The 12,122-nt window shown below is 47.4% G+C and overlaps 1 protein-coding gene across 2 annotated transcripts in view; it reads left to right on the forward strand.

The window, feature by feature from the left end:
* The window catches only part of SNRNP48 (small nuclear ribonucleoprotein U11/U12 subunit 48), a 60,077-nt gene that overhangs the window by 17,535 nt on the left and 30,420 nt on the right, over positions 1–12,122 (forward strand). For both annotated transcript variants that reach the window (XM_063923112.1, XM_063923115.1), the window contains exons 2-3: positions 3,808–3,915; positions 4,040–4,100. In XM_063923112.1, coding sequence (XP_063779182.1) covers positions 3,808–3,915; positions 4,040–4,100 — 169 coding nt within the window. The remainder of the gene's footprint in view (positions 1–3,807; positions 3,916–4,039; positions 4,101–12,122) is intronic.

Here is a 12,122-nt window from a genome sequence, read left to right on the forward strand (position 1 = left end):
TGTACCAGTCGGTGTATGTGTTCCTTCCTCTTCCTCTCATACCCAAGGTACTGAGGATAATAAGGAAAACTGGAGTAAGTACTATACTCATTGTTCCGGATTGGCCAAGAAGAACTTGGTACCCGGAACTTCAAGAAATAATCTCAGAGGACCCATGGCCTCTACCGCTCAGACAGGACCTGCTGCAGCAGGGTCCGTGTCTGTTCCAAGACTTACCGCGGCTGCGTTGACGGCATGGCGGTTGAACGCCGGATCATGAAGGAAAAGGACATTCCGGAGGAAGTCATTCCTACGCTAATTAAAGTTAGGAAAGAAGTAACCGCAAACCATTATCACCGCATTTGGCGAAAATATGTTCCGTGGTGTGAGGCCAGGAAGGCTCCAACAGAGGAATTTCAGCTGGGTCGATTTCTGCACTTCCTACAGTCAGGAGTGACTATGGGCCTAAAATTGGGTTCCATTAAGGTCCAGATTTCGGTTCTGTCGATTTTCTTCCAGAAAGAACTGGCTTCACTGCCTGAAGTTCAGACATTTGTAAAGGGAGTGCTGCATATTCAGCCCCCTTTTGTGCCTCCAGTGGCACATTGGGATTTTCTAAAATCACACTGCTTTGAACCACTTAAAGCCGTAGATTTAAAATATCTCACGTGGAAGGTGGTCATGCTATTGGCCTTGGCTTCGGCCCGGCGTGTGTCAGAATTGGCGGCTTTGTCGTGTAAAAGCCTTATCTGTTTTTCCATATGGATACGGCAGAATTGAGGACTCGTCCCCAGTTTCTCCCTAAGGTTGTATCAGCTTTTCACTTGAACCAACCTATTGTGGTGCCTGCGGCTACTAGGGACTTGGAGGATTCCAAGTTACTTGACGTAGTCAGGGCCTTGAAAATTTATGTTTCCAGGACGGCTGGAGTCAGGAAAACTGACTCGCTATTTATCCTGTATGCACCCAACAAGCTGGGTGCTCCTGCTTCTAAGCAGACTATTGCTTGCTGGATTTGTAGCACAATTCAGCTTGCGCATTCTGCGGCTGGACTGCCGCATCCTAAATCTGTAAAAGCCCATTCCACAAGGAAGGGGGCTCTTTTGGGCGGCTGCCCGAGGGGTCTCTGCTTTACAACTTTGCCGAGCTGCTACTTGGTCAGGGTCAAACACGTTTGCAAAATTCTACAAATTTGATACCCTGGCTGAGGAGGACCTTGAGTTCTCTCATTCGGTGCTGCAGAGTCATCCGCACTCTCCCGCCCGTTTGGGAGCTTTGGTATAATCCCCATGGTCCTTACGGAGTTCCCAGCATCCACTAGGACGTCAGAGAAAATAAGATTTTACTCACCGGTAAATCTATTTCTCGTAGTCCGTAGTGGATGCTGGGCGCCCATCCCAAGTGCGGATTGTCTGCAATACTTGTATATAGTTATTGCCTAACTAAAGGGTTATTGTTGAGCCATCTGTTGAGAGGCTCAATTATATTTCATACTGTTAACTGGGTATAGTATCACGAGTTATACGGTGTGGCTGGTATGAGTCTTACCCGGGATTCAAAATCCTAACTTATTGTGTCCGCTCTTCCGGGCACAGTATCCTAAGGAGGGTCATAGTGGGAGGGGCCAGTGCACACCAGGTAGTCCTAAAGCTTTCTTTAGTTGTGCCCAGTCTCCTGTGGAGCCGCTATTCCCCATGGTCCTTACGGAGTTCCCAGCATCCACTACGGACTACGAGAAATGGATATACCGGTGAGTAAAATCTTATTATTTTTTTTTAAAACTCATGTCGACCTATAGTGGTCGACCTAAACATTGTCAACCTAGACAGTGTCGATCTTCAGACCGGATCCCCCCACACAGTGCATGTTTTCCAGGTCTCACAGAATCACAAATTAAATAATTAACTCCACCTGTGGACCTTTTAAAATGTGTCAGTGAGTAATGAATACATCTGTGCACCTGTTGGGTGACCTGGAAAACGTTGACTGTTTGGGGTCCTGAGGACAGAGTTTGAGAACCTATGATCTAGTGCAGTGGTTCTCAAACTCGGTCCTCAGGACCCCACACAGTGCATGTTTTGCAGGTAACCCAGCAGGTGCTCAGGTGTATTAATTACCTACTGACACATTTTAAAAGGTCCACAGGTGGAGCTAATTATTTCACTTACAATTCTGTGAGGAGACCTGCAAAACATGCACTGTGTGGGGTCCTGAGGACTAAGTTTGAGAACCTGTGATCTAGTGTGTTTGCTTGAACAATGAACGATGCACACACCCGCTTGTAATTCACGTTCAGGCATTACAGATTTAGGGGGGTATCTAATTAGAGGTGAAACAACATCGGGTGCAAAATGGCCATTTTTTTTGCACTTATTTAGGATGTTGCGCCGATATTTTTTTTTTACAGGCTATTCTATTAGATCTGTAAAAAACAAACAAAAAAAATGATCTCCCGAAAACACACACTTTCAGTGATAACTGTGTGTTTTCGGTAGGAACAGCTGTTTCCAGGGATTTGGTTCCGAAGCCTAAGGCAGGTGAAACAAAATCCCAGATGACCGCAGGTACCTGCAGTGTCCGCTGCCAGTCGCAGCACGGGAGCTGGCACTTGCGCCTGTGACCACCCGGCAGCGCCGTGACTCGCATCCCCCATCTTCCTCCGCCCCCGGCAGCGGTCACTTGACGTGGGAGCAGTTATGTGATCGGGGTGTGCCAGATATGCAGCGCTGCACTGGGAGTCGTCACACAGTACAGCAACAGGTAACCCTCAATAAGCCGCAGCCTGCGCCGGCAGTGGGACAATTAGCTTGGGTAAATTACCGGGGCTGATTGGCTGTCCCCATTAGACTCTGTTGCGCACAGATGTGCAAATGTCACAAACCCCGGTGGTCTGTCTACACTAGCTATGCAGCTTGTATGTTTCCAGTAGCTTTTCTTGTGCAAGTAATGCTAGACATTATATGATATGTGGATAGCCCAGATAATAGTACTATGTATTTGTGCAACCAATCGCAAAGTATCAATTGGTCGGGCATGTCTATTTGCCCAGCATGTCTGTCTGATGAAATATTTTTGGAGTTGCAAGTCAGCCACATCGGACAGTGTGTACACTGCCGCAGCCGACCATCCAACATTTCCCGTGTTCCATCACATGGGAGGCACAGGGAAATGTCTCTTTCCATGTGAAGGCATCCAGATATCATGGCCATATACACTGTGAGATATTTCACAGTGGGCTGGATATACTAACCAATGGCAGTCCATCCTGGCACACACTGCATTCATACTAATCGCATATGTACTATCTGATTGGAACCCTCAGGCTGCTGAAAGAAGCCCAGGGCTTCGTACATAAGGCTATGAGGTGGGGGTTTTACGCATTTTACCTATAGTACATCCCGCCCAATGTATGACCATGATATCTTCTGTGTTACAGGTCAGATAAAATGTTTGACAGACATTTTCTGTCCATAACCTGGTGCCATTTGGCGCGACTGAAGTATAAGCGGACCTATCTGTATGTTAGCGTGATCAACTTCTTGATCTACTACCAGTTACTATTATTTATTGCGTTCTGTATTACTAGTTTTTTCCAGTGGTACTTCTTCTACATATTAGAGCATAATGGGCCCAAGTGGTTACACAAATCTCAAATCCCTGTACTGCAAAGCTGGATGTATACAATACAGTTCAGCCTGGATGTTTCTATTCTGTTTAGAAATTATATTTTGTTGATTTACTGGCCATACTCTTCCCCCCCCCCCCCCCCCCCCCAATCCGAGTGATAAACTTTAATTCCCTCCCCGCCCCCCTTCCTCCCTCCCACAGGAGACTGCAATATGTCCATATGATGCTAATCATAGAATGCCTAGATCATCTTTGGAGAAACATGTCATCGTATGCAGACGGCGAAAGCTGGGCTACACGAAGGAAGAGGTAACAATCATGCAGGTTTCACTATAAACCAATATCATGTTTATATTATAACAGTACTTTTTAATGATTTTGGTCACTCTTATCAACCAGGCTACAATTTAAACCAAGCTTTATTTCTTCACAGGCAGAAGTCTATGACTCTCATTTTTACTATGAGAAGGCCAATGTAACATCCATTATGCTAGGTATGTATTATATATTTTATCATTGTCTCGGTCCTTTTCAACCTTACACTGCAAATCACAAATGTAGCATTCCTGAATAATACTATGGGGGGATTCAATTGTAAAGTTTGTATTTTTCAGGTACTGTGAGTTTTTGGCTGATAATTTTTTTCGGGCAATTCAATTGCAGCCCATTTATTTTCACCCCCATAAAAAAAACGTTTTTCAGGCAAATACATAGGACACGTGATAAATTCCCAGATCCATGTGTTTTTTGCAATTGGAAAACTGGTCTTTTATTGGGGACTTTCTTTCACCTGCAAATCCCAGATAGTGTCTGCTTTTCGGGACTGGAATCAATTAGCCACTAATTGAATGATCTGACATTCCCTAACAGTAAAGGGCCCTACACACTGGCCGATCCGCCGCCGAGCTGCCCGACTGCGGATACGACCGACCCGGCGGCGGGGGGGCAGTGACGGGGGGAGTGAAGTTTCTTCACTCCCCCCGTCACGCGGCTCCATTGAAGTGCAGGCTAATATGGACGAGATCGTCCATATTGGCCTGCATGTACAGCCGACGGGGGACCAGCGATGAACGAGCGCGGGGCCGAGCATCGTTCATCGCTGGAGCCTCCACACTGAAAGATATGAACGAGTTCTTGTTCATTTATGAACGAGATCGTTCATATCTCATATCTTTCAAACAAATCGGCCAGTGTGTAGGGCTTATAAGAGTTTTGGGTTGCACGTATTGTATGCAATACATCCCACCTAGGGAGGCCAATCCCGGGCCGTTTTTTCAATCCCGGGATTCGGGATTGAAAAACGATCAATCCCGGGATTGCAGTAGGGATTGGTGAAGAAGGGTGTAGGGAGCAGCGCTGGAGGGTAGGTAGCGGTGCGGGAGGGTGTAGGTAGCGGCGGGGGAGGTAGGGTGTAGGTAGCAGTGCACGAGGGTGTAGGTAGCTGGGCGGGAGGGTGTAGGTAGCGGTGCGGAGGGTGTAGGTAGCTGGGCGGGAGGATGTACAGTAGGTAGCGGGGAGGGTTGGTAGCGGCGCGGGAGGGAGGGATGGTGGGTGTAAGTACCACTTACTATTAGGTGGGCGCCAGCCATGGACACACTGAACGCGGCAGCATTTCAAATGAAGCGCCGGCCACCAGCCAACCAGAGCTGGCGGACCAGCAGCCAATCAGGGAAGCGGCCGCAGCAGTCGCTCCCGATTGGCTGCCGGTCCGCCAGCTCTGATTGGCTGGCGGCCAGCGTCACATTTGAAGTGCCGCCGCGTTCAGCGTTCGTCTATGGCTGCCGCCCGCCTAAGTGTTAAGTAGTATCACTTACACACACTCCCTCCCGCACATGTGCAGTGTAATCCCGTGAATCCCGGGATTCAAATCCCGGCATTTTTGGGCCCAAATCCCGGGATCCCGCCGATCCCGGCATTGGCCTCCCTAATCCCACCCTTATCTCATGCGTAGCGGCGTTTATTAATGCTGTATGCATGAATAATTATGTTTGGGATTGCTGTTCCTTGCAATGTGAGGACTTCTGGATTAATGACAAGGAAATAGAGAAGGATCTTTGTTTCATCTTCAGGGATTTCAGCGATAAAAAGCCTGTAGGCTTCTATAGGAAACGCTATCTATAGCTGGTGTTAACTGTATGGTACAAACTGCAGTAAATTTTGTTTTCTGGAGCTTGATATTTATAGGGATTTCGGCAAACCTCCAAAAGAAATGCAGGTGTTTGAGTTTCGACCACATTTTAGTGCTTGGTATATCCCACCCTTTGTGTGTGCATGGAAGAGACCATTCTTTAGTTTTGTGAGAAAGCAAACGTAAGTACAGATTGAGCCACGCTAGTCGCGGCTCCGTCTGTGACTAGGGCCTAGCGCCGAGAGCGTCACTTGAATGGAGAGCGTCTCATCCGCGTGCCCGGATGGAGATGCTCAGAATGGGATCGTCTCTGTGCACTCCCGGCGTTACTAGGCGGACAGATCGCCTAGTCACGCCAGGATTGCCCGCCTGCGATGGAGCCGCCTCAGATGAGCGTGGCTTCATCTTTATGTAATGAATATATGTGGATTTATATAAAATAATTTGTACAATAAAATACACTGCTCAAAAAAATAAAGGGAACACTTAAACAACACAATGTAACTCCAAGTCAATCACACTTCTGTGAAATCAAACTGTCCACTTAGGAAGCAACACTGATTGACAATCAATTTCACATGCTGTTGTGCAAATGGAATAGACAACAGGTGGAAATTATAGGCAATTAGCAAGACACCCCCAATAAAGGAGTTGTTCTGCAGATGGTGACCACAGACCACTTCTCAGCTCCTATGCTTTCTTTTTCATCCACTAGGGGTCACTGGAGTACTCTTGGGATATGGACGGCTTCCGCAGGAACAGGGCACTGAATATTTAAATTTAGAACACTGCACCCCTCCATATCCCAGAGTACCTCAGTGTTTTTTCTGTGCTCAAGTAGCAACAGGCTTGTGTGGCTTAGTCCACAATTATTTTGAATATTTTTCTTTTTTTCTTTTTTCATACCACATCCCTTTCCCCCTTCCAAAAGGCCAGGGTCAGGGATAGTGGAAGCTGCTACAAGCAGCTGTGGCGTGTCGGTCCTCACCAAAAGCACCCTCACAGCCAGAGCAGACATCCTGCAGAAAGGCTGGCCGGTGCTTACAGAGAAGCCCCGTCGGAGCCTCAGCACAGGAGTCCAGGTATGTTGGGGGACGGGGGGCGGTCAGCTCGCGCTGCCGCCCCGCTGTATGGGGACACTGTTTCTTACAGCATACAGGCGCCCGCCGCCGCTGCTCAAAGCCGCTACGAGGGACCGCGCTCCCCGCCTCCCGCTGTCTGTTCTCCGGCGCGTCCCGCTGGCCGCCCCGCACTACCGCTGGCCGTCCCAGCTGCACGAGGGGGGGCAAGCAGCAGTATGCTAGGCTGCATGGATAATATACATAGGATTTTTGTTACACTATCCAAGGTTATATATCTGTTTAAAAGATTATGACCTGTACTGTGATTATACTGTAAGCATGGCATGGGGGCCATTTTAACCATGCTTCCTGTGTCTTCCTGTTGTGATTCCAGAACGTTCCAGTACTACATCTCTACTCCACCGGAGGTGCAGGGGTGTTAGTGGGAATTTGGGATCACATTTCATAGGACTGGCCACGTGTACTGCACTTGGCCAGATATATATATATTACACACACCTTAGTACTATTTTACTGAGTCGTGCAATTGTCTGTTTTTGTATATTGTATTGTCTGTCTGCATAATGAGTAAGGCACCAGCAAAAACTAAAAAGCAGGTTCACTGCAGTGTTACTGGATGGATCTACCACATGTAAAGTATGTTTTGTGGATTCAGTTACGAATATATTTTCTGCTCCGGTCTTAAAGCCAGTTTCCTCCCCGGACCCTCCATGGGAAATGCTAGCCAATGTGCTGGCTGGGTTGCAATCAGAATTGACCGCCGCTCGACAAGAGTGGGAAGCGGCAAGATCTGAGTCTAGGGTGAGACCGCCAGAACTACCGGAGGCGTCTCAGCCTTGCGAAAGGTCCAAATCCATTTTGGGTAGACGGGATAAATTTCATATGTGTTATGATTTACCTGTTTCGGCTATGTTGCATTCTGACGATTCCATGCCAGACCTCACGGCACAAGATGAGGGTGAGGAGGGCGAAGTGGAGTCAGATAGTGATGATTTTAATAGCCCAGGCATTGATAATGTCACCAGAGCGGTGCGTCAGTCTCTGAAGTTTACAGAAACGGAGGAGCCTCTGACAAATGATGAAGTGTTATTTACTAAACGACAGATCTCCAATGTGTTTTCCTCTTTCGGAGTCTCTTAATAAGATGTTAGTAGAAACACGACAGAATCCAGATAAACTGTTTTCTATACCTCGCAGATTTAAGTCTAGTTACCCGTTTCCAGACTCGGTGACATGTACATGGGAGAATCCACCAATGGTTGATTCGTCTGTGTCGAAACTTACAAAGAAATTACCATACTAGTGCCAACTGCTACTACGCTTAAAGACCCTTCAGACCGCAAAATAGAAATTATGCTAAAGTCCATGTATATAGCAGCATGAGTGCTGCTGAGACCTGGGTTGGTTGGCATTTGGGTCACTAAGGCGCTCATAGTATGGATAACAGAACTCAAGTCTGCCCTACATGACGATCACCTTATACTTCTTGCTGATCAAATGTGAGGCTGCGGAGTATCTATGTACAGCTTCTACTGACGTCTGTCAGCTCACTTCTCGCATTTCATCGTCACTGATTACAGTACGACGAGCTCTCTGGCTGCGCTCTTGGCAAGCGGAGGCAGAGGTCAAGAGGTATAGAGGCGTTACCTTACGGTGGCGAGAAGTTGTTTGGTCCTGAATTGGACAAATGGATTTCTGAGGCCACGGGAGGAAAGTCTGTTTTCTTACCATTGCCTCCAACGGTACCAAGACGGAGATACTCTGGACCTGCGTTCAAATCCTTTAGACCTCCGCCCTTTCGCGGGCGTGGCAGAGGAACAGCCACGCCTGGTAGACGGGGTCGAGGTTTCCAACAAACCAACACAAGTCGTCAAGACGCTAAGGTCACCGACAAGCCAGTGGCATGACGGGCTCCCAGCCCATCTCGGATCTCCAATTGTGGGAGCACACCTTCAGACGTTCCATTTGGCGTGGTTCCAGACATCCACAGATGGGTGGATCCGCAATTTAGTGTTGAGAGGTTACAAAATAGAGTTCGACTGTCTTCCACCACTGCGGTTTTTCAAGACAGGACTACCTCTCTCGGACGACAAGAGGGCGGTTCTGCAAATTGCCATTCAGTCCCTACTGGATTCAACGGTTTTGATTCAGGTCCCGGTACAACAACAAGGTCATGGTTATTATTCCAGTCTGTTTGTGGTACTGAAGCCGTATGGCTCAGTCAGGCCAATATTGAACTTAAAGGGTCTCAATCAGTACGTCGTTTACTGCAGATTCAAGATGTAATCTCTGCGGTCAGTAATTGCAGGTTTAGAGCCAAAGGAATTCATGATTGCACTAGATCTCAAGGATGCGTACTTACACATTCCGATTTGGCAACCTCATCAGAGGTTCTTGAGTTTTGAAATACGCTAGAACCATTACCAGTTTCAGGCTCTACCGTTTGGCCTCTAGTCAGCGCCTCGGGTATTCACCAAAGTGATGTCTGTGATGATAGTTCATCTCAGATCCCTGGGAGTGACAATAGTTCCGTACTTAGACGATCTGCTCATCAAAGCCCCGTCTCAACAGATGTTTCTCCAACATGCGCTGCTAACGTACAATGTACTGGTTCACCATGGTTGGATTGTCAACTTCAAGAAATCACATCTAATTCCGTCTCAACGACTTCAATTCCTAGGTATGATTCTCGATACGGTAAATCAAAGAATTTACCTACCACAACAGAAAGTACAGATTATTCACCATCTGGTACAATTAGTGCTCAAGCCACGCACAGTCTCTGTACATTTGTGCATTCGCCTCTTAGGAACAATGGTGGCGGCTTTCGAAGCGCTTCAGTTCGGAAGATTTCACTCGCGTCCATTTCAACTGGATGTGCTCGGACAGTGGTCGGGCTCGCATCTGCAGATTCACCACAGGGTGAGGTTGTCGCCACGGGCAAGGGTGTCTCTACTCTGGTGGCTCAAAGTACACAATTTAACCGCAGGGAAACTGTTCGGCGCCTGGAATTGGATAATTCTAACGACGGACGCGAGTCTCAGAGGTTGGGGAGCTGTAGTTCAAAATTGTCAGCTCCAGGGTCTCTGGGCGGATCACGAAAGATTGCTGTCTATTAATGTCCTGGAACTCCGCGCAATTTACAATGCGCTACGACAAGCAGTACACATGCTTCGGTCTCAGACTGTCCAGGTGCAGTCAGACAACGCGACGGCAGTCGCGTACATCAACAAACAAGGAGGAACGAGAAGCCGCATAGCAATGCGGGAAGTAGCTCGAATCTTCAATTGGGACGAATACCACCAAGTGATATTGTCGGCAGTGTTCATTCCGGGAGTGGACAACTGGGAGGCGGATTATCTCCGCCGTCTGGATTTTCATCCAGGAGAATGGGCATTAAATCCAGAAGTGTTTCACATGTTGGTCCAGATGTGGGGTTACCCTCAAGTGGACCTGATGGCGTCTCGCCACAATCGCCAAACGCCCCAGTATGTGTCCAGAATGCGAGATCCAAAGGCAGTGGCGGTGGATGCTCTCACAATCGCTTGACCGTACAGCCTAGTGTGTCTGTTTCCACCGTTTCCGCTGCTCCCTCTGTTGCTACATCGGATCAAAAGAGAGTCCGCCACAGTCATACTAGTGGCGCCTCATTGGCCTCGGAGAGCTTGGTTCTCGGATCTCCGCGGACTACTCGCAGACGATCCTTGGCCGCTCCCGTTACGTCCGGACCTGTTACAACAGGGTCCATTCCTATACCCCGATTTAGCGCGGCTGCGTTTGACGGGGTGGCTGTGGAGACCGCCCTCTTAAGAAGAGAGGGCATTCCAGAATCGGTTATACCAACCATGTTACGTGCTAAGAAGCCAGTTACGGCAGCTCATTATTACAGAATTTGGCGTGCCTATATAGGTTGGTGTGAAGCTCGGAAGTTTCCGACATCATCTTTCAAGTTATCCCGACTTTTGTTATTTCTACAGACGGGGTTAGATGGAGGACTGCGTTTATCTACACTAAAAGTACAGGTATCTGCGTTGTCTATTTATTTTCAAAGACGATTGGCTCTATTGCCGTCTGTACACACTTTTCGGCAAGGTGTCCTCAGAGTACAGCCTCCATTCATTCCACCTACAGCGCCATGGGACTTGAATCTGGTTTTGTTTTTTGTTTTTTTACAGTCTTCATATTTTTAACCCTTACAACAAGTGGTTATTAAGTTTCTCACTTGGGAAACGATTTTTCTCCTAGCCTTAGCTTTGGCAAGGCGTATTTCAGATTTGGGTGCCTTGTCATGCAAGCCACCGCAGTTGGTGTTTCATGATGACAGAGCGGAACTTCGGACGAATCCCGCTTTCTTGCCAAAGGTAGTGTCATCTTTTCACATCAATCATCCAATAGTAGTTCCTATGTTAACAGAAGATTCTGGAACTTTGGATGTGGTACGCGCACTACGCGTTTATGTATCCTGAACGTCTACAGTTCGTTAGAGGATATGTTTGTTCTCTATGAGGCTGCCAAGATGGGTTGGCCAGCTTCTAAGCAAACTTTATCCAGATGGATTAAACTGACCATACGTCAGTCTTACCTTCATGTTAGGTTATAGCCGCCTACATCAGTAACAGCTCATTCCACACGTTCTGTGGGAACTTCATGGGCAGCTGGTCATGGGGCTTCTACGACGCAGCTTTGCTGTGCGGCTACATTGATAAAGCTAAATATTTATCGTATATAAAACACTTTAAGAGGTCTAAGAACACTGTACGCTGTCTACGTAAGAAGTACCGTAAGGGTACGCAAGTTGTGTAGCGATCGCTCAACCGTAGTCGAGACGCTCAAGCGTCACGTTCGCTTACGGCCCAGTGATCACAGGCAGGCACGCTATTGGCTGCCGACTAACGTAATGATTCGCTATAGCGTAGCGTACGCTCGGGACCACGAGGAGATCACCAGCGGTGCAGACTCTTACAACGTTAAACCTTTATATCTATACCTTTAACGATGAGATACACAGTATACCTTAGTGTAGAGACAGAGTGTAAGTGCAACCTGGTGTAACTTGATTAACTACAAAGCTGCTTGAGCGTCACCGACGCTCAGAGAATACTTAACCCTTATAAAGAATACACAGATACCTGGGCTTAGGGTCCAAAACCTATTATATGTATTATAACTATTATACTTGCAAAAGGAATCACAGTACAAATGATACACTACAATATAACATAAACCAACTAACCAGATAAACTACACAGGAAATACAATACAATACAATACAATTAAAGGAAAATACGAGAGAGAGAGAGAGAGAG

The sequence above is a fragment of the Pseudophryne corroboree genome, chromosome 5 (genome assembly GCF_028390025.1).
Source record: "Pseudophryne corroboree isolate aPseCor3 chromosome 5, aPseCor3.hap2, whole genome shotgun sequence".
Taxonomy (NCBI): Eukaryota; Metazoa; Chordata; class Amphibia; order Anura; family Myobatrachidae; genus Pseudophryne; species Pseudophryne corroboree.